Source organism: Callospermophilus lateralis, chromosome 11 (assembly GCF_048772815.1).
Source record: "Callospermophilus lateralis isolate mCalLat2 chromosome 11, mCalLat2.hap1, whole genome shotgun sequence".
NCBI lineage: Eukaryota > Metazoa > Chordata > Mammalia > Rodentia > Sciuridae > Callospermophilus > Callospermophilus lateralis.
Window position 1 is genome coordinate 23,660,565 of NC_135315.1, and position 21,094 is coordinate 23,681,658.

Below are 21,094 nucleotides of genomic sequence, written 5' to 3' on the forward strand. Positions count from 1 at the left end.
GTGGTAGAGTGCATGCTTTGCACGTGTGAGGCACTGGGTTCAATCCTCAGCACCACATAAAAATAAATAAAGGTATTGTGTCCATCTATAACTAAAAAAACATTTTAAAGAAAAAAAGGACAAGCATGGAAGAGATGCCATTTATGGTGAGGGAAGAGGAAAAATCTTCTAGGAAGGGAAGTGAGGAGAGTCAGAGACGACCCTGAAAATAACCTTGTAAACAGCGAAACAGAGTCTGTAAAATATACTTCATTTTATCACAAGCAGTGCTCCAACCTCTACAACATGGCACACACACCCCAAGGGTGGAGCATTAACATCAGAGCTCACCCCAAACCCACCTGGTGTCAAAATTCTGGGTGAGGTCATCAGAACAGAAAGTCTGATTTGAGTCCCCGTTCTGCCATTTACTAGCTATATGACCTTGTGCAGACTATTTAACTTCTCTGACTCTTCATCTTCTGTGAAATGGGGACAACATGGTGAGGAATAAACTGATATGTATACAGTCTTTACTTAGCTGAGCTACTGTGACAGGTTGTAGCCCCAAGAGGGTGGAGATATATGCAGTAAAGAACTGTGGTAAGGAGGCAGAGGCAAGATCCTCATCTTTCCTGGCTCTTTGCCTTGTACCTGGAGAACTGACAGGCTTTGCACTATCAGGTCCCAATTTGGGAAAACTAAGGACAAAGAGTGATTAGGGGCTGGGGCTGTAGCTCAGTGGTAGAGTGCACTGGCTCAATACTCAGCACCACTTAAAAATAAATAAAGATATTGTGTCTATCTACAACTGAAAAAAAAAAAAAGACAGTAATTAGCAGCCTCCATTCTGATATGGAATTCTTGTGTATCTCCAAGTGGTCCTGTCCCCAAGGAGGTCTTTGTTAATAGAAGTCAAGTCATGTGGCTAGGGATGTGGCTGGGGCTGGGGATGTGGCTCAAGCGGTAGCGCGCTTGCCTGGCATGCGTGCGGCCCGGGTTCAATCCTCAGCACCACATACAAAACAAAGATGTTGTGTCCACCAATAACTAAAAAATAGATATTAAAATTCTCTCTCTCTCTCTCTCTCCCTCCCCACTCTTTAAAAAAAAAAAAAAAGAAGTCAAGTCACATGACACTCTCCCACCCCAAATTCTTCCACAACTCTGACAGAAGACAGCACAGTCAACAGGAGCAGAGTATATTTATGGGTATGGCTTGGCAAAACAGGTTGGCTAGGAGTCCGGAACAGGGTCAGGAGGATCAGGCTTCCCAGTGGCCAAAGTGGCAGAGTCCCCCTCTCGCTGCTGTCTGACATGCTGACCCAACAGGGCCGTCAGCTGGATGGGCTGGTGCTGAAGCAAGAAGTGGGTCTGGGCCATGAGGAAGGCGAGCCCTCCTACCAGCTCCCCTTGCAGCAGGGACAGACTGGGCAACTTGGTGTAGTTGATGAAGCCCTGTCTGCTGAGAATGGTATCATCGATGCAGCCACCTGGAAGAACAGAGAGTCAGCTGGGCTCCCCACAAATGCCTGTCTTCTCTAGAAATAATGTCCCAACCCTAGGAATCTGCTCTCCATTGCCCCCCTCTCCCCTCCCAGCCTGCCCAAGTCTGGGTTCCATTGCCACACCCACTCCCATCAGTAGAGATCTTTACCCTCCCTTCCTTCCTTCTGAAAACTTGCATCATGCATCCAATGGCCCCAACCCCCTGAAGTCAGCATTTCCTAAACTTTCTTAAAAACAGAATCATGGAGTGAAGGGAAAAAACAGGGAGTTATTTGATAGAGTTTCAATTTTACAAAATGAAAATTAGGGGCTGGCTGGGGCTGGGGCTCAATGGGGTAAAGGTCTAGTCTAGCATGTGTAAGGCAATGGGCTCAATCCTCATCACCATATTAAAATAAAGGTATTGTTTCCATCTATGACATATACATATATATGATGAAAAGTTATGGAAGCCAGGACTGGTGGTACACACCTGTAATCCCAGTGACTGAGAAGGCTGAAGCAGGAGGATTACAAGTTCAAACCCAGCCTTGGCCCTAAACAACTTAATTAGGCCCCGTCTCAAAAAAAAAAAAAAAAAAAAAAAAGTTATGGAGATGGTGATTGCACAATATTATAAATGTATTTAATATCACTATACATTTAAAAATAGCAGGTGAAGATGTGAGGGGAAAAAAAAGAAGAAGTGGGTCACATTAGATTGGGTAGAGAGAAGTGATGGGAGGGAAGGAGAGGGGAAGGGGGGAATGGAAGGATAGCAGAATAAAATAGACATTATTACTGCTGTGGGTATATACGTGACTGCATGACCAATATAATTCTGTAACCTGTACACTCAGAAAAATGATATTATATCCCATCTGATTCAAATGTATGATATGTCAAGATCATTGTATTGTCATGTGTAACTAATTAAAACAAATTAAAAAAAAAGAGAGAGAGAAAAAAAAATAGTTAGCAGGGGGCTGAGGCTGAGCAGTAGAGTGCTCATCTCGCATGTGTAAGGCCCTGGGTTTGATCCTCAGCACCACATAAATAAGATAAAGGTGTTGTTCCATCTATAACTAAAAAAAATACTAAAATTAATTAAAATAGTTAACAGGGTAAAATTTATTTTATTTTTTCATACTGGGGATTGAACCCAGGGGTGTGTTACCTCTGAGCTATATCCCCAGTCCTTTTCATTTTTTATTTTGAGATAGGGTCTCACTAAGTTGCTGAGAGTCTCACTAAATTGCTGAGGCTGCCCTTGAACTTGCAAATCTCCTGCCTTGGCTTCCCCAGTTGCTGAGATTACAGGTGTGTGCCACAAATTCTGGCTCCTAAAATGGTAAATTTTATATTATATGTATTTCACAACAGAAAATTTTAAGGAAAAAAAAGAATCACGGGTGGTACTATAAATATGGTTTTCCTATAAAATTCAAATTTCCTAGGGACGTGGGCAATATTCTTTACAGATAAGACCTAGTGAGTCTTAGAAATATCTGGAAAAACTGGTCATTGGCCCAGCACCCTTTACTTCAGATATTTATTTTAAATACCTTTATCTGTGTGGGTTTCAGCACCCACTACATCGCAGACTCAAGGTGTCTGAATTTGCCGTCTCCCACCCCAGAGCCCCCTTTCTGTCTTCCTTAGTCTTTCCTCTAGCACAGAAGTGGGGCTGTGAGACAACAGAGGTGTCAAATGACAGTCAGCCCTCAATAAACCTGGTCCCATCCATGACAGCATGTTCTCTGTAGAGGGCACCAGGCTAGTGGCACCTGCCCCACCTCACTCCCAGCCCTAACTGGCAGGAATGTTTGCTCACCTAGCAGTGGTAGGAAAGGCACACTCTTTAAGATGCGCACCATCTCCTTGACCTTGGGCTCTTCGCTGACCAGCAACATGTTGTGTCCCACAAAAAGGGGCAACAGATTTTGGTACTTGGAATCTTCCAGAAAGGGTTTCAGGACCTAGGATGGCAAGAAAGAATGGCTGATGGGAGAAAGTGGGGACAAGTGACACTTACCTTGGTCATGGGCCACATCAGGTGAAGGTGCAACCCCTCAGCCCTTAACTGTAGCTTAGGCACCCGACTAGGAGGTGGTTTGTCTAGGCCAGCTAAGGGAGGAGTCAGAAGTAGGCTATGGAGGGAGCAGAACCAACCTCTGCTTTGGCAGGCATGAAAGCAAAGGGTGGAAAAGACAGGCCTTGTGACAGAGTCACCCCTACCTCATTGGGGAAGACCTTCATAAAGATCTTATGTTTCCGCAGCTGGTGCCGTATGGCAAGTTTGTCCTCTGCACTCAGGGCCACATTTTGGCAGACGGCTATCATCCGGTTGTCTCGGAAAACTGCTGCTATCTCCCGACGGAGGAGCCGGATGAGGCCTGTTTCCTGAAGGCAAGAAGGGATGCTGAATGACATCAGCTGTCTATCCCCCTGGCAGCTCTCAATCTCTCCCAGATAGGCACTAGGGCTTTCGGCAATGGCCAAATGTGCAACACATTGGGGAACAGGTGAGATAGCTGGGCACCTGACTCAGTGAGGTATAACACCTCCCACTGTAACCCTCTGTTTTCATTAGCTAATCACAATCTTCAGAGTAGTGCTTTCAAACCTAAGAACTCTTGACCTCCCCAAACAGGTCAGCAGGCTCCCTAGTCAACACCGTTTGACAATAATATTATGAAAATTACTTCAGTTATCAATCTGGCACTGTACTCATGTTAAATTATTTTACCAGTTATAAATACAAGATGAGGATATAGTTGGGTGACAAAGCTTGTGCTTAGCATGCATGAGGACCCAGGTTCAATCCATAACACCAATTAAAAGGAAAAAAAAAAAAAAAAGAGCTGGGTGCAGTGGTGTGCACCTGTAATCCCAGCAGCTTAAGATGCTGAGACTGGAGGATTGTGAGTTCAATGCCAACCTTGGCAAAAGTGAGACACTAAGCAACTCATGAGACCCTGTCTCTAAATAAAGTATAAAATACAGCCTGGGGTTGTGCTTGCCTAGCATGTATAAGGAACTGAGTTCAATTCTCAGCAACACATATAAATAAATTATTAAACAAACAAATAAATAAAGGTCCATCAACAACTAATAAAATATTAAAAATAAAATATATTAAAGTATAAAACAGGACTAGGGATGTGGCTCAGCGGTGGAGTGCCCCTGAGTTCTATCCCTGGTTACCCCTGCCACAAAGAAAAAAAAAAGAAAGAAAGAAAAATACCAAACAACTTTTGCACTGTTAGTTTAAATGTGAGACCAAACATTTTTCACAGAACAAAACTTAATTTTCTTTTTTTTTTTTAAAGAGAGGGAGAATTTAAATATTTATTTTTTAGTTCTCGGCGGACACAAAAATCTCTGTTTGTATGTGGTGCTGAGGATCGAATCCGGGCCGCACGCATGCCAGGTGAGCGTGCTACCGCTTGAGCCACATCCCCAGCCCAAAACTTAATTTTCTTAAGAAAATGTTTCTCAAAATTGAGAACCTCAGGACCTAAGAATACATTTACATATCTCTACAATACTGTTTAAGTTTTTCTTTTTCCCTAAAGCAAAGAATCTAAAATTTATTTAGCTGGGGATGTAGCTCGGTAGCAAAGTGCTTGTCTAGTATTCTCAAGGCCCTGGGTTTGATTCAGCACCACAAAAAAAATTTTAAAAAATTGAAAATAATAAAATATATTTAAAAAGTGGACAACCTAGAAGTCATGTGCTTTTTGCAGAATTCTGTGAAAAAAATACAATATTGCACTAAATGTAGGTTCCAGACCTGCCGTGTTCGATATAGTAGCCACTAAGGCAAATGCGGCTATTTATATTTAAAGTAATTAAAATCAAACACAATTAAGAATCAGTTACTCAGTCACACTAGTTTTATTTCAAGTGCTCAGTAGTCACAAGTGGCAAGTGGCTATCATATTGGACAGTGCAGATATAGACTATCTCCTTCATTCCACAAAGTGCTATTGCATGTGCTATTTTAGATTCTTCTACAGTTAAGAAGTAGCATGCCCAAATGGCCTAAGAAAAAACTATGGGAGAAAAATTCCATACAATTTGCTTGAACTGAGAGGGAAATGCTGTGAATAGACTTTAACTGGATTGACCCAGGTGTGGCAGCACATGCCTATAGCTCCAGCTACTTGGGAGGTTGAGGCAGGAGGATCACTAGAACTCATGAATTCAAGATCAGTCTGGAGGGCTGGGTTGTAGCTCAGTGGTAGCACACTTCCCTAGCACTCATGAGGCACAGGGTTCAATTCTCATCACCACATATAAATAAATAAATAAAATAAAGGTCCAGTGACAACTAAAATAAATAAATAAATAAATAAATAAGATCAGTCTGGAGAACATGGTACATGGTGAGATCTCATCTCCAAAAAGCAAAACAAAAAAATAAAGGTCGAGTAATATTTAAGTTTGTTTGCTTTTTTTTTAAAAGATGCAAAACCAAACAAAAATTTCCTAAGTGCTGATGGAAGAGGCCCAGTCACTAAAGTGTGGTTTGCCAAGCAATGCTCCATGGGCTGACCCTACAGGGCCATTTCAGAGTGCTCTTTGTTTTCACAGGCGAAAACCCAGATGCTAGGTTGTCTTCTCATTCACCTTTGAGGAAGCTGCTCAATGACTCAGAGCATCTCTTCCATCTGACCTAACTCCCTCAGGCTGCAGTTGCTGATGTCCTTCTCTCCTGCAAGAGAAGACAGCTATCTAATCCTTAAGAAGCAGCAGGCAACTAGAATACTAGAATTTATTAGGTATACAAAACAAAAGCCACTAAAAAGATACAAATTCCCAGGGCTGGGGTTGTGGCTCAGTGATAGAGCACTTGCCTAGCATTGTGGGGCACTGGGATTGATTCTCATATAAATAAATGAATAGGATAAAGGTAAATAGGATAAAGATAAATTAAAAAAATTAAAAAGATACAAAACTCCACTGGTCTTCCTGTTTTTTTAAGGACAGAATGATTCTCTCATTTCTTTAGGAAAACATGAAAGCATCAACTCCTTTTAAGACAGGAGAGGATCGGGGGTGTCACTTAGTGGTAGGGTGCTTGCTTAGCATGCACAAGTCCCTGGGTTTGATCCCTAACATTGCAAAAAAACAGAAAACAAAAAACACAAAAATAGCAGAGACCTCTCCCCTCCCCCCACCTGCCCAGGTAGCTTTCACATGCATTTTTTAAATGCCATTATTTTATTTATTCATTTTTATGTGGTGCTGAGAAGCAAACCCAGTGCCTCACACATGTTAGGCAAGCACTCTACCACTGAGCCACAACCCCAGCCCTCACACACACACATTTTTAGAGACAAGAACAGAATGAAGGAAATCCAGGAGGCCATCTAATCCATAGAACCCACAGACAAATGTAGAATCAAGTGCAGATTTCATCTTAAAGTACCTGGGCCGCAGGATCAGGTAGAAGTGAAACAATGATATAAGTGACTGTGGTTTGGAGTCCTACTTCACTATGAGAGAAAAAATCATTTTAATCCACTATCCCACCACCAAGTGATGTGCATGCAGTCTCCTCCTTACCTCCTTGGGAGGGCTGGGGGGAGGTGGCAGGCACCTTGGGTTGATGGCAGGTTTGGGGGGAATATACTCAGTCACAGCCATCAGCTTCTGACGTTCAAAGTGCATCACACGACGGTGGCGGGTTACGGCCTTTGAGCCATAACGGACAGTCTGGAGGGTGGGTAGCCGGCCTGAGGGAGGAGATGGTTACACAGTGAAATACAATCTTTTGGAGGCCCTAGTTTGCCCCAAATGGAGCAAAAGCACACCCTCTAGACAGACACAACATGGCTCACAGAGATAGACAAGGAAATGCCTGCTAGAAATCCTGAAATCCCAAACCTTCTCTTTTTTAGTGGGTCAGCTGCTTGATCTCTTGAGGCTCCCATTTCTCCAGCTTGCTTTTTATGCAGAGATGGGATAAAAAATGAGAACAAAGGAGAAAATATTTCAAACACATTAAACAAAGGGGGAAAGGGCTCGGCAAACCTTTTCCTAAATGGACAAATAGTAAATATTTTAGATTTGGGGGCTGTACTATCTGTCACTTATATTCAACTATGCCAAAATGTGACCATGGACATTTATGTAAAAAAACAGATAAGGTTTGTTCCAATAAAACTTTATTTATAAAATACAGTGACCAGGGGCTGGAGGTATAGTTCAGTGGTAGAACACTTGCCTAACATACTCCCGTTGTTTAATCTCCAGCACCACAAAACAAAACAAAAAATAAAAAACCTCAGTGACTAGCCTTGCCATGATATGCCAACCCCTGGTCCAAGTCAGTGGTTTTTGAAGTATTACCTACCCTCACTCTGCCATCAACATCAGCATCCTCCAGTAATCTGTTAGAAATACCTGCCCTAGACCTACTGAATCACAAACTCTGGGGTAGGGCTTAGCAGAGTGTTTTAGTAAAACCCTCCTGGTGGGGGCTTGAAATATAGTTTGGTAGTAGAAAGTTTGTCTAGTACAGGAAAGGCCCAAAGTTTAATTCCCAGTACCACCAAAAAATTATAAGTTCTCCTAGTGATTCTGATGCCTGCTTAAGTTTGAAAACCATGCTCAAACACTGCCTGTGAGGGCTGTTCCTATCATTTGAAGCAAGGGTGGGTACACATTTATGACCAGTATGCTACCTGACCATTATGCTACTCTTCCACGTCTCTCTTCCCTTCTCTCTTCTTGTTGACAGGCAATGTTTGAGAGCACCCCTCAGAAAACAAAGAGACACTTAAAGCCCTGAGCTAAAGTGATCCTTTCATCCTCAACACAAGGGCCAAGCCTAATGTTTCCCAGATTCAGCCCCTCCCAAGGCTGAAATGGGACCACAGAAAAAGGGTCTGCTAGAAGGTAGCTCTGACAGACAGCATGGAGACCTGCTGAGGCTAGAAGTTTATTGCCAGTGGCCACAAAATCTAATTGTTATAAGTGGCTTTGGAATCGTATGAAACTGAATTTTAATATTTCTTCAGCCACTTACTAAGTATGACCTTGCCCAGTCACTAAACTGGTCCAAAACTTGTTTCCTCATCTGTAAAGGGCAAATGGTAATCCTTTCCTTACAGGATGCTTCAAGATCTAAATGGGATAATATGTGTAAAACATTTATCACAGTTCCTGGCCTATAATAAATGCTCTAATTAATTCATTAAACAATTATCTGCTGCATGCCACTAAGGTCAGAAACCATGCTGCCTGCTGGCTATGCTGTATAAATGATTCTGTCCTTTCAGAGCTTAACACAGAAGATAAACGAATAAATAAAAGTAAAATTACAGGCTATAATGGGACAAGGGGGGTCAGTAAACAGGGTACAAGATACAGAATTAACTGAATAAAACTGCTTTACAGAGGTCATGAGGGAAAACCTGAGGAGGCGACAATCAGGCTTAGAGCTTCAGAGGAGGCATAACGCAAAAGTCCGGGCAAAGACTGGTGCAACCAAAGAAAACTCAAGGGTCAGGGGCGAGAGCTAAGTGGTGGGGTAAAGAAACCCAAGGCAGGGGGATCGGGACGTAAGGAATAAATGTTTTTGTTGGCGACTTCGTTGCTGTGATAATCTGGAGTCACAGGAAATTAGATGGGATAAAACCCGCGATCTAGCTGGTGTCACGGATCACCGGGACATCTCTGGAGTCAGAGACAACCGGAAGTGTCAGAAGTAGAGGAAGGGAAACGAGGATTAGAGAGCGCTGGCCAAATACGCAGTGAGATCTTACGGGCCGCTCCTTACCCGCCTGGGGCAGGAGACTCCCTCGCAGCATTCCAGCCGCGGCCGCAGCCATCGCCACCGGAAAAACAGACAGAAGCGGTACGGAGCCGGAAGAAGCTAAGGATTATGGGCCAGCGAACCCTGGGGTCGGAAGTGGTGGGCAGATCTTCCGGATAGAGCCGTAACCCGCATGCGCAGAGCGGCATCCCTCCCTTCTCCACTTCCTCTCTAGCTGGCGTCCGGTATCCTAGCAACGACACGAACTCTTGGAAACCGCCCCTTTCTTATCCCTCCTACCCACAACCGCCTAATTTGCTGCCGGCAAAGACTTTCCACACCCCCACAAACTCCAGACCCTTCACCCCTATTTACTTGTCTTCGACTACTCCCTAACAAGTTGTTCTGAGTCAACCCCTTTCCACTGTCTCCCAAGTCTAGGAATTCTCTCTCGCCCGCCATTCTCGGTTTGGCCATCCTTAAGAACAGTCCATCCTTAGGAACTTCTCCGCTCCTCTCTCGCCTCAAGCTAGCAGCTGTCTATTTTACATCATGCCTGGGGGTAAGTAGGGAAGTGGGTTGGTAAGTAGAACAGTTGGACAACGGTAGGGTCAGCCTCCAAGAAAGAAGAAAGATGACAATTGGACTCATGTTTTCACAGCTAAACTTGCCCAGAGTCCAGAGGAAAAGGATGTCTACATTACTGAGGCCCTTATTACTGAGCGGAACTTGACCTACCCTGAGGATGAAGATCTGTCAGAGAAGATGTGAGTGCCGGGGTGTGGGGGGGGAGGGGGTCCTGCACGTAGTGACCAGTTCGCTGAACCCTACAGATTTGTCCACTCATCCTTGTTTCTTTACTTAGTCCCACTCCAATCAGTGATCGTGTCCAATGATTTTCCCTCCTTAAAAATCGTTTCTTTTAAAGGCTGAGGCTGTGGCTGTGGCTCAGCGATAGAGTGCTTGCTTAGCACTTCCCAGGCGCTGGGTTCGAGCCTCAGCACTGCATAAAAATAAATGAATAAAATAAAGATGTTGTGTCCAACTGCAACTAAAAAAACAATTTTTAAAAAAATCGTTCCTTTCAGTCAGGCACAGTGGTGCAGTAATTTCAGTAACTCAGGAGACTGAAGCAGGAGGACTGCAAGTTCAATATCTGCCTCAGCAACTTAGAGAGACCCTATCTCAAAATAAAAAATAAAAAAGACTGGGTATATAGTTCAGCGCCTCTGGCCTCTGGATTTAATTCCCAGCGCAAAAAAAAAAAAAAAAAAAAAAAAATCTGCTTTCCAGCGTCCTCACTCAGCTGCCTTAGATAAGGCTGTCATCCCTTCTCAGAAATCTTTTTATTTGTTTATTTAAGACTGAGATTGAACCCAGGGCACTTTATTAAAGTTTTGCTAAATTGCCAAGGCTGGCCTAGAACTTGTGGTTCTTCTACTTCAGAATCCCAAATTGCTGGAATTACAGGTGTGTAGTACTGTATGGCTTAAAGCAATCCTTTTTAAAAAAAAATTTTTTTCAGTTTTCAGTGGACACAACATCTTTATTTTTTATGTGGTGCTGAGGATCAAACCCAGTGTCCTGTGCATGCCAGGCGAGCGCGCCACTGCTTGAGCCACATTATTTATTTAAAGCAATCCTTTTAAATAACAAATCTGATCAGGCACTCTGTAATAGAAACTTCCTCAGCTCCCTATTATCTCCACAATAAACTCCAAATGCCTTAAAATGAGTTGGCCTCTGTTCTCTTCAGCCTATTTCCAGCAACTCTCCATTAGTGTGTTCTCACACCTTAGCACCTTGTTACTCAAAGGTGTTGGGGGCAATGACATTGGCATTCATCTACGAGTTCATTAGAAATTAAAAAAATCTGAGGCTCACCGCAGAACTACTGAATAAGAATCTGCATTTTAATGATCCCAAGGGATTGGTGGGCCTATTAAAGTTTGAGAAGGGCTGAATTAGCATACACATGTACTGTTCATTCTGCTTGAAATGCCTTCTCCCTGTCCCCCTCCCAGCTTTGTAGCTAACTCCTACTCATCTGTCACTTCCTCTAGAAAGCAATTCTGGATCCCCTTATTCGGGACTTGGTGCACAGCTGCCAGAGACCCTTGTACCTGGCTCTGTCACCCTCTTGTCATAGATGAAGGCTAGGGGAGTCTGAAGACTTCCCTAAGAGTGATGGGCAGAGACTCTGTCATTTGTCTCTAGTTGGAACCCAGTAAATGTTGTGGAATTAATGAATGAATTCGTGGATGGAATGGGTGACTTTCACTCTATGGACCACTCAAAAGGTAGAATGAGGAAGGATCTTCCTGCAGAGATGCTGTCATTACTGCCTACCATCCAGGCTGGCCCAAGAAAGAATTTCTGGCCTCCAGATCTCTCCAGGAATCATGAATGGATTTCACTCAGTTTCCCAAAGGGCCTTTACTCTCAGTCTGATTCTCCCCAATGCCATCAACAGAGAGAGGTCTCCTAGGCAAGCCAGCTTCATGACTTGGACATCATTTCATGGGTCAAGAAGCTGTTCTTGACAATGATGAGAGTCACTCAGCCATCTACCCCTCCTGAAAACATCTCTTCTCCTCCTCCTCCCTCCCATCTCTCCAGCTGAAACCACAGAGGTGAGCTTTGTCACACCACTCCACCCAATCTTCTCCCAGGTTTCATACCCTTGCTGAGCTGCAGATTGTCCGCCTGGACCGAGAGGGGATTACCACTATCAAGAACTTAGAGAGTCTCCAGAATCTTCACAGTCTTTATCTACAAGCGGTAACTCTTGTCCCTTGCTCTTCCTTTCCCCTGACCCCTTGTGGACTAGGTCTGTCTAATCCAAAAGCATCCAAACAGGTAATCTTGAGCCTTCTTTGATGTTCAGACAAATAGGTCTATGTTTAAATCATTCCCAAATAAATCAGGAATTCTCCCCAGTTGAAAGACTGATCCCTCTGAAAGAGATCTTGAACATGCCCTTGAATTGTTGCTCCTTAATCAGACACTTCTTTTGGTCTAGTTCTTCTTGGTATCTGCCCTAATCTTTTCATATTATACAGCCCAAGCTCATTCCTTTTTTGAAGAAGAAGAAAACTGAAGATTCCTCTACACCTTTTGGATCCTTGAAGGCTGCTAGACATTGGTGGTGGTCTTCAGACTCCCCCAGCCTTCATATTCCCAGCTCCCTTTCAGTTTTCCCACAGAAACTCTTCAAATCAAATGAATATGTGCTCATTTTCCTCTTTTTGGCATGCAAGTCACCACCAAGGTTTTTTCCATTTTTCTAGTGGCCCTTGGTTTCCTTCCCTGATTCCAAGGTCCCTCTTTGGCTATGGGGTCAGAGAAGGGTACTTCAAACCTTTATCCAGCCCCCAGTTTATACTTTTAACTATCCATCCAAAGAAAGCCAATCATCTCCCAAAGATAGTGACAACCAGTCAGGAGTGGGGTTGTTCCCAAAGTGCAATATCTCCAGCTTCAAGTGCAGCTGTGGTACTGGGGCTTTGTCCCCTTACAGGGCTCCCCACCCAACTGACAGCTTGGTTTCCCCCACTTTGGTTTCTTCCTGCAGAATAAGATCCAGAGAATTGAGAACCTGGCTTGCATCCCCTCCTTGCGGTATGTGGCACCAAGCCTCAGGTGGGGGAAGGAGTAAGGAGTGGGAGGGGAAACACGGCAATACCCCCAAGAACCTGCTCAGAGCTTTCCAAGCCTGGCTCTTGATCAGCCTTGATCAGCTCTTTCCAAGCCTTGCTCTGCTTCCTCTACCCCCATAGGCCGTGTGTCCCCACTAGAAATCCAACTGCCTGACAGGGGGCCCAGGTGTCTGGTGTCTTCCTCTCTTCCTCAACAGTCCTGTCTCTGCCACCCACCCATCCTTCCCTAGTTTCCTGTCTCTAGCAGGAAACAGAATCAGGCACGTGGAAAACCTCCTCAACCTCCCATACCTCCAGTTTCTGGACCTCTCTGAGAACCTGATAGAAACACTGAAGCCGGGTAGGAACACCCTAGCCCTGGCTCACGGCACTTGTCCTGTGTGGGGTCCTCCCTTCTTTCTGCCCTCCTCCGCCACCTCCCTGTGCTTGTGCTCAACACAATCCTGCACATACACTTCATCCTCGGAGGGTGCAGAGTTGGTATGAGAGCTTCACTCCCTGTGTCTCTCCATGTGCAGATGAGCTCCCCCAGAGCCTCCTCATCCTCAATCTGACTGGCAACAGCTGCACCAAGCAGAAGTGCTACAGGTGAGGGACTGAGGGTAGGAGGAAGGAGATCCTGGTTAAGTTCCACCTACTAACTCCACAAGGGCTCCTTCTCAGCCTGCAAACCTGGCATTGCCCATAGCCCCTGCTCCTCCAGCCCAATAGTTCAAGTTTGCTCCTTCCCCATTTCGTTCCCATGCTGCACTGGAGCCAGCCTTTAGCTCTTTGGGGATGACTTGAGGCCCCACTGCTAGACCATGAGCTGCCACCTGTCCAGGTGTGGATGCTGTGACATGTGTCCTTGTGTCCTCCCAGGTTCCACACCAAGGATGCCTTCCTCAGTAGCCTCTGCTCTTACTGCCTTGCAGGGAGATGGTGCTAGAAGCCCTGCCACTGCTCCTGGACCTGGATGGGCAGCCTGTGTCAGAGCGCTGGGCCTCAGATGAGGAGGACAAAGCCTCTGATGGTGACGATGAATTCCCGGAGCTGAGTGGCCCATTCTGTTCAGAGCGAGGTGACACTGTTTTCCATGGCTTGCAGCCTCCCCAGAGCCCAACCTATGGGGTCTGGAGGAAGCTAAGAGGGCGGTGGTGTCTGGGGAGTGGCCTCAATCCCAATCAGCATCTGGGCCATGGGTGGTAGAAAGTGCAGCCAGGCCAGGTCCTTGTCCTGGGCATGCAGGAGACTCACTCCTCCCCATGGTCAGCCTTGGGCTCCTCCCTACTAAGGATGTGTGGTGCGGGATCACCTAGAGACCTTCCAGAACCCAGAGGGCCCTCCTGCTGAGCCCTAGGCTCCAGCCACCACCCTGGCCCCTCCCAGGCTTCCTCAAGGAGCTGGAGCAGCTGAGCAGACACCAGGAGCGCAGGCAGCAGGAGGCCCTGACAGAGCACCTTCTGAGGATGGAGATCCAGCCCACCCTTACTGAGCTGCCCCTGCAGCACGGGGTGCCCGAGGCTGGGGAGAGCAGCCCTTCTGTCACTCTAGAGCAAGGAAAGGAGTCACCCCCTGAGGCTGCCTCTTCACTCCAAGCCTCATCTCCCACCAAGAAACCATGCACTCTGGTTCCCAAGGCTCAGCCAAGCTCTGTCCAGGCAAGGAAGGGGGCCCCAGCAGCAGCAGCCCCCAAAGCCTCTCTGGTTGGGTCCCTTAGCACAACCAAAACTGCAACCAAAAATACCAAGAAGTGATGTGTGGCCTCCCTATGTGAGCTTCCTCTTGTCCTCTCGCCCCTCACCTGTGGCAGGAGCCCCTCCCTGGTAAACTGTCTCTAGGCTTTTCATGTCACTTGGCGGCACCTCAGGGGAAGGAACCAGTAAATAAAATAGCATCCTAATTCTAAAAAACAATTTTCTTCCTTTCTTCCTTTTTTTTTTCTTTTTTCTTTTGTTTGGTACTAGGGATTGAACCCAGCCACATCCCCAGCCCTTTTTTATATCTTATTTAAAGACAGGGTCTCCTGAGTTGCTTAGGGCCTTGCTAAGTTGCTGAGGCTGGCTTTGAACTTGTGATCATCCTTCCTCAGCCTCCTAAATCACTGGGATTACAGGTGTGCACCACCATGCCTAGCTAAAGAACAAATTTCTGATCTTCCAAAAGGCTGAAATCCCTCAGGGTCCCAGTTGGTGTCACAGCTCCTGAGTGGGCAGGAAGTGGGTACTGCCTCATGGAGGAGGCCATCTCTCAGGGTACACCTCACTGCCCCTCCAAGGGTGTGTCCTTCCCAGTTCTAAGCCAAGGACCCAAACCCTGTGGTCCTAATTGTCCCCAGACAGGGCTGAGGGTATAGCTCAGTAGTAGAGTACTTGCCTAGCACATGCAAGACCTTGGGTTCAATCACAGTAAATAAATAAATGTCCTCACAAACAGGAGCCAGCTACCACACAAGGCATGATCTTTGATATTAATGTGCACACACATATGCGTACACACATTAGGGATGTTTCCTCCCTATTCTCACATTCCCTCCACAAATTTCATGGCTAATCCCTATCACCTCCCTCATTAGAATATGCTGGGTGGAGCTGGGTGTGGTGTGCACACCTGTAACATCTGGGATTCAGGAGGCTGAGGCTGGAGGATTGCAAGTTTGAGGCCAGCCTCAGCAACTTAGTGAGTCCCTAAGCAACTCAGCAAGACCCTGTCTCAAAATAAAAAAAATAAAAAGGGCTGGGGATGTGGTTAAGCACCTCTGGGCTAAATCCTGAGAGAGGGAGGGAGGGAGGGAAGGAAGGAAGGAAGGAAAGAAGGAAGGAAGGAAGGAAGGAAGGAAGGAAGGAAGGAAGGAAGGAAGGAAATTAGAAGGAAGGAAGGAAATTAGAAGGAAGGAAGGAAGGAAATTAGAAGGAAGGAAGGAGAAATAAAACAAAGGAAGAAAAGAAGAAAATTTTAAAAATGTGCTGGTGTGGCAAATTTGGGTCTGCCCTTTGCCCTCACCAGCCTCTTGTGCCCCAATGAACCTGGAATTCAGCTCACTGAACAAGAAAATAAACCACATTTATTAAGGCCAAGGCTGTACCAGTTACACAGAACAGGCCAAGGGGCAGGAAGGAATTGCCCCAAACCACCACCACTTCAGGGCAGCTGGGGCTAGGATCCTGCAGCCGCCCTGGGCCAGGAGGAGCTATGTGCTCAGCTCTGTGTAGGCCCGGCTCTCCCTCTCCACGAAGGCCTGGAAGAGGCCACCCAGCTCCTGGTGGGCTGGGGTCTGCTCACCAGCCAGAAGCCCCTGCACAGCCTCCAAGCCTTCCTGCTCCAGGTCCCGCTGCTTCTGCCGCAGCTGCTGTCCCTGCTCCTGCTGGAAAAGGCCAGAGTGGGGAATGTGTCTCAGGAGGAGAAAGCCAAGGTCACCACCCTGTCCATGGCAGCTGGCTCCAAAAGTGGGCCTCTCTCCCAGCTCTGCAGTCTCCTCCCAGCTCCGTATTTCCAAAGTGCCAGTTGGTGTGGGGGTGTCCCTATCCCCTGGGGTTACCTGTTCACTCTCCATCAGCCCCAGGGCCACCTGCTGTCCACGGTAGAGCACGTGACGGCGATCCACTTGAGTTTGGAATCGAGGCAGGGTCCGAACAGGATCCTGTGCTCCAAAAGTGGGGGACAGCACCTGGGGGGCCTGAGTTGCCCCCACCCCAAAGATGAAAGGTTTGAACACTGACCTAATGGAATATGGACAGCAAGACTGAGGTGGCTCATCTCCTGTCACCTCCCCTGCCTGGTACGCAGCACCCCAAACCCTCATTCTCACCTGGATGGGTCTGGTGTGGCTGTGAGGAAGTGGACACAGGGCCTTGTGGGATCCCGAGGCAGGATGGACACCATGCTGGCTGTGGTTCGGAAGCCTCCAGAGTCCATACAAATGCCACTCTCTTTGTTTCTGAGAATGTCCATCATCACCTCTGCTGTGATGCTCCCTGCCAAGAAGGAAAGCGTGAAGTTCCCAGCAGAGGGAGAACTGTGGCCCTCCTGGGACCCCACCCACCCAACCACACACACACAGACCTTGCCATTTCTGTAGCAGTTCCCGCCCAGCCTGGAAGCGTGCCTTGGCAGCCTCCATGCGCACAGGCTGCTGGGTCAGAGAGAAGACCTGAGCAAAGTCAAAGGCGCCCTGCCCACTCCACCAGCCCTGGGCCTGGGCATGGCTCCGAAGTTCCGGATGTTCAGCTGAGATGTCCGTGCCAATGCTCAGCTGGTTGGAGATGTTTCGAGCACCCCCTGTGGAGGAGATAAGGAATTGTTCATTTATCATGAAGTATCCATTCTATACCAAGCTCTAGGCTAGGTGCTGGGAATATGATGGTGACAAGAACACCCTACCCTCATGGGGCTACAGAGTTGGGGGAGACAAAATAATCACAGAGATAAATGCAATGGCGAAGAGGTACCTGCTTGCATGTAAGGAAGAGCCTAACTACCCAGGGAAGTCCAGGAAGGCTTCCCAGAGGAAGTGACAGGCTGACCCACAGGAGGACTTAACCAGGTGAAAGGAGGGGAGAGTCCCTATAAGGGTTCATTTCCCATCTCCTTGGATGTCCCCAAAGGTTGGCACCTGGATGGTGTCCCTCTCTGCCCCACCAGCTCTGCCACCTCCAAAGGGGAACAACTTTGGGAGGTGGGCCCTGGCACTGGGCCCCTCACCCTGGATCCTCTGTGCAGCCCACAGTCTCCCAGCTGTCTCCAGCACCCATGCCTCAGTCCGGTCAGCCAGCAGAAAAGTGTTGTGGTAGCAGAATGGCATGGGGTCCTCCCGGCAGCTGCCCCCCTGCCCATAGCGCTCCAGCAAGCCTGTGATCACATGCAGGGCCTCCTGGGCAGTGCTGCCCCGTTCTAAAGCCAGCCTGGCAAAGAAAGGTCAGGGGACAGAAGTGACCCAGAGACATTTGGTAACAAGCCCAAGTCACACAGCAAACCCACTGGCATTGGTCATATTAAACACAATTATGCCAGTGGTTTCTAAGCTGTGCTCTGAGGGTTCCATAGGAAGGCCTGAAACAGTCTGAGAGTGAGAAGTGCCCTGAGCCCCAAACTTGTCCTCCATCAGAGCTGCTCTATCAGTTTTATAAATCTGGATTCTACATGAGATTTCAATTGAAAAAAAAAATTTACTCATTAAAAAAATGTAAACCAGTGCCATCTATTTCTGGTCCAGGACAGGCTCCTTATCAGACTGAGGAGATGGGGCCAGGAGAGAGGAGGAGCAGGGAAACCCTGGGAGGGCATAAGGGCAAATTCAGCAGAAAGGAGTCTGCCCCTATGAACCAGACTGGGGGAGGGAGGAAAAGGGAAATGGAGGAGGGAAGCATCCACACCTGAGCAGGTCCATGCCCAGCAGGGCTTCCCCCTCCCCAACTGGCTCCTTGGTCCACACAGCTTCGTTGCCAATGCAGACACCATGCTCATTGGCACCCATCTCAGCCCCCCACAGCCAAGAAGGACGACTCAGAATCACAGCATGTGTCTTCGACACCTGTTCCACCTCAATGTAGGTGCACTGGAGGCAGAAAGAAAGGAAGCATCCACTCAGAGAACCAGAACCTACACTGTGCAGGCACTTTGTCAATCACCCAAGGTATTGTCCTTGGGAAGATCTTATTCCCATTTTACAGCTGAGGAAACTGGGTCCATTGGCTAAATAATAGGCTTACGGTACAGGTTGGTAGACTTGAAGCTCATATTTCTTTTTCACCACATCTGACAACCTCCCAAGTGTAGAAAGCAGAGGAAGAAGGTCTTAGAAGAATGCCTAGAACTGCCACCCTTTTCAGTATACATAAGGCCTTACCCACCTGGAGCCGGCTCCCAGCGGGGTGAGTGCTTGCTGGTACAAACACCACCTCCTGCACCTCATCCCGGGGTCTGTCTGAGTTCTTTGCAAAGATCACAGCTGGAATGGCAGAGGCCGGAGGCATGGAGACCAAGCAGTCGCAGGAACAAGGGGTGTCATGGATTGAGGACGCCATCTGCGGAGAGTGGGGGACGACTGTGTCCCTTTCATGCCACCTTTCCATAATCCTGCCCACGTCTCAGGCCTAAGGCGCTCCCTTCCCCAACACGTGTATACATAGGGAAGACACTGAACAGCGCGGACACTTGATGCCTGGGATGCACAAACCCAGTACTTGGCATGGAGTCAGCTGACGGCGCAGAGTCCTAGTCCGAGAGTCCTGCCCTGATAGTCTAGGATAGAGTGGTACCGACTCACAGGCTCTCCTACTTCTCGCTGGTGTCCCACGCTCCTGCGCATGCCCAAAGACCCGCCCCTCTTCCATTCACACCCTTTCCATCCCAGTACCGTATACCCCTCACTCTCTCAGCCTCCAACTCCCCCAACTTGGTCACCGGAGCCTCCTCCTCCGCTTCGTGTTGGGTGGATTCCAATGGACGGAAGCTTCTAGGTGACCTGGAAGGCCTTTGGCCCCGGAGGCGGAGCCAGAAGATCGCACCTGCGGTTCCACTGTTTTCCACCTGGGTGCGCGCGAACACCACTTCTCGGAGCGCAGCGGTTTTTCAAGTCCTGCTGGACTCCTGCAGCTCATTACCCGGGCGCCCCTCATTTGATGGGGTCGCTGTGGGGAGCTAGAGCTGGGAGTGGAAAAGAATCTGCGTGAAAAGGGAAGCTTCCTAAGAGATCGGGGACTGCTGGGGCATCTGGAAATTAAGGAAGAATCTCAGTTACTTGAGTCCAGTCTTGAATTCCAAAGTCACAATCCCAATTAGCTATATGAGGGGTCACAAGCTAGTAGGTGTAGCGATAACAATTCCTTTTTATAAAAAGGCACAAGGACACATATACATGTCGTCCCACCCCAAAAGTTCTCTCCTGCCCCATAATGCTTTTAAGAATATAGCTTTGAAAGGAAATTTAAAATTTTTCTAGACCAAAGCTTTGGTGTGTTTACATAGAGTGAAACTGAAACAGCAAAAGAAGCGTCTTGGCCAAGGGGAACAGACACATTACAATACAGAGACGGATCATAATCCCAAATATTCTTTTTTTTTTAATATTTACTCTAGATGTAGATGGACACAACACAATGCCTTTATTTTTTTTATGTGCTTCTGAGGATCGAACCCGCCCCCTCCCGGGCTAGGCAAGCGCTTTACCGCTGAGCTACAATCCCAGCCCCAAGATCCCAAATATTCTGACTTCCAGTTTATTTTGCACTATAAAACATCTCCATAAACCCAGTGGGGTGGCGCAAACCTCTAATCCAAGCTACCTAGGAGGTTGAAGAAGGAGGATCTCTCAAGTTCCAGGCCAGCCAACCTGACAGCAAGACCATCTCTCTCTTAAAAAAAAAAAAAAAAAAAAATCTGAAGATCTAGCATTTGCAGTGATAGAGGGTTATATCCGTAGAGTAGCCTTCTGGAAGCCCTGGATTCAATCTCCAGTACCAATAACAAAAATAAAATTATCTCCATAGCCAGAATTTAAGCAAAATTCATCTCACACACTTTTGCTTCATGGAGCCCTCCAGGAATGTGGAATGGGGTACATTACAGACTAGGTACTGCCCTGGATTGTATTGAATCTGTAAGTCCCTTAGGGTAGTATGGACACTTTAACAATATTAATTCTTCCAAACTATGAACACAGAATATTGTTCCATTTGTGTACGTGTGCGTGTGTTCTTTGATTTCTTTCATTAATGTCTTAGCAGTTCAGTGCACAGATATTTCCCCGTACTTTGTTAAATTTATCCCTATTTGTGTCAGGCGCGGTGGCGCATGCCTGTAATACCTGTGGCTCAAGAGGCTGAGGCAGGAGAATTTCAGGTTCAAAGCCAGACTCAGGAAAAAGCAAGGTGCTAAACAACTCAGCGGGACCCTGTCTCTAAATAAAATACAAAAGGGCTGGAAATGTGGCTCAGTGGTCAAGTGTCCCTGAGTTCAATCCGCGGTACAAAAAACAAACAAACAAAAAAAGACCTCTATGTTATAAACTATTAGTAAATGGGATTTGAAAGGAAGGTGACCACAACACTCGGAGCAACCAAGAGATCTTTATTGCAGCAGTGCAGAAAGAGGAGAAAAGAGAGAGAAAGAAAGAGAGCAGTGGAAGAGAGAAGTGGGGGTGAAAAAGAGAGAGAGAGAGAAAGAGAGAGAGAGATGGGGGGGACCTGCAAGAGGGAGTTTTTATAGCCCAAATCTAATGGGG

The 21,094-nt window shown here is 47.0% G+C and overlaps 3 protein-coding genes across 12 annotated transcripts; 1 reads left to right on the top strand and 2 right to left on the bottom strand.

Annotated features, from left to right (window-relative positions):
• Positions 1-1,165: 1,165 nt before the first annotated feature.
• LOC143642280 (large ribosomal subunit protein uL10m) lies at positions 1,166-9,342 on the bottom strand. Of its 2 annotated transcripts, XM_077110582.1 has the most exons (6): positions 9,260-9,336; positions 7,363-7,421; positions 7,042-7,211; positions 3,706-3,870; positions 3,302-3,446; positions 1,166-1,472 (listed from the first exon to the last, which is right to left on the bottom strand). In XM_077110582.1, the coding sequence occupies exons 3-6, from the start codon at positions 7,144-7,146 to the stop codon at positions 1,216-1,218; spliced, it is 672 nt and encodes a 223-aa protein (XP_076966697.1). In that variant the 5' UTR covers positions 7,147-7,211; positions 7,363-7,421; positions 9,260-9,336; the 3' UTR covers positions 1,166-1,215. The 2 variants fall into 2 exon arrangements, with proteins under 2 accessions (XP_076966697.1, XP_076966696.1); XM_077110581.1 differs by lacking the exon at positions 7,363-7,421 and having other exon boundaries at positions 9,260-9,342.
• A 144-nt stretch (positions 9,343-9,486) lies between these two features.
• Lrrc46 (leucine rich repeat containing 46) lies at positions 9,487-14,743 on the top strand. The gene is made up of 8 exons (XM_076870935.1): positions 9,487-9,797; positions 9,897-10,002; positions 11,908-12,016; positions 12,810-12,856; positions 13,125-13,234; positions 13,413-13,482; positions 13,809-13,954; positions 14,263-14,743. Exons 1-8 carry the CDS (start codon positions 9,788-9,790, stop codon positions 14,628-14,630), a joined length of 966 nt encoding a protein of 321 aa, XP_076727050.1. The 5' UTR covers positions 9,487-9,787; the 3' UTR covers positions 14,631-14,743.
• Positions 14,744-15,915: 1,172 nt separating this feature from the next.
• Positions 15,916-19,325, bottom strand: Scrn2 (secernin 2). 9 transcript variants are annotated; one of them, XM_076870126.1, is made up of 8 exons: positions 19,243-19,325; positions 18,723-18,896; positions 18,246-18,427; positions 17,575-17,774; positions 16,936-17,151; positions 16,682-16,847; positions 16,412-16,592; positions 15,916-16,237 (listed from the first exon to the last, which is right to left on the bottom strand). In XM_076870126.1, exons 2-8 carry the CDS (start codon positions 18,894-18,896, stop codon positions 16,064-16,066), a joined length of 1,293 nt encoding a protein of 430 aa, XP_076726241.1. In that variant the 5' UTR covers positions 19,243-19,325; the 3' UTR covers positions 15,916-16,063. The 9 variants fall into 9 exon arrangements, with proteins under 9 accessions (XP_076726241.1, XP_076726242.1, XP_076726244.1 ...); XM_076870127.1 differs by having other exon boundaries at positions 19,236-19,319; XM_076870129.1 differs by having other exon boundaries at positions 19,276-19,316.
• Positions 19,326-21,094: the final 1,769 nt, after the last annotated feature.

What these genes read in the sequence shown, in the direction of transcription:
- LOC143642280 (XM_077110581.1), bottom strand. Translation starts at nt 9,311, where the DNA reads ATGGCTGCGGCCGCGGCTGGAATGCTGCGAGGGAGTCTCCTGCCCCAG. An exon ending in TGAAGGTCTTCCCCAATGAG is followed by an intron (nt 3,447 to 3,705) that starts GTAGGGGTGACT and finishes TTGCCATCCTAG; the next exon opens with GTCCTGAAACCCTTTCTGGA. An exon ending in GCCTTTCCTACCACTGCTAG is followed by an intron (nt 1,473 to 3,301) that starts GTGAGCAAACAT and finishes CTGTTCTTCCAG; the next exon opens with GTGGCTGCATCGATGATACC.
- Lrrc46 (XM_076870935.1), top strand. An exon ending in GAAGATCTGTCAGAGAAGAT is followed by an intron (nt 10,003 to 11,907) that starts GTGAGTGCCGGG and finishes ATCTTCTCCCAG; the next exon opens with GTTTCATACCCTTGCTGAGC. An exon ending in CCCATTCTGTTCAGAGCGAG is followed by an intron (nt 13,955 to 14,262) that starts GTGACACTGTTT and finishes GGCCCCTCCCAG; the next exon opens with GCTTCCTCAAGGAGCTGGAG.
- Scrn2 (XM_076870126.1), bottom strand. Translation starts at nt 18,896, where the DNA reads ATGGCGTCCTCAATCCATGACACCCCTTGTTCCTGCGACTGCTTGGTC. An exon ending in CTGGGCATGGACCTGCTCAG is followed by an intron (nt 17,775 to 18,245) that starts GTGTGGATGCTT and finishes TTTCTTTGCCAG; the next exon opens with GCTGGCTTTAGAACGGGGCA. An exon ending in ACTGCTACAGAAATGGCAAG is followed by an intron (nt 16,848 to 16,935) that starts GTCTGTGTGTGT and finishes CCTTCTTGGCAG; the next exon opens with GGAGCATCACAGCAGAGGTG.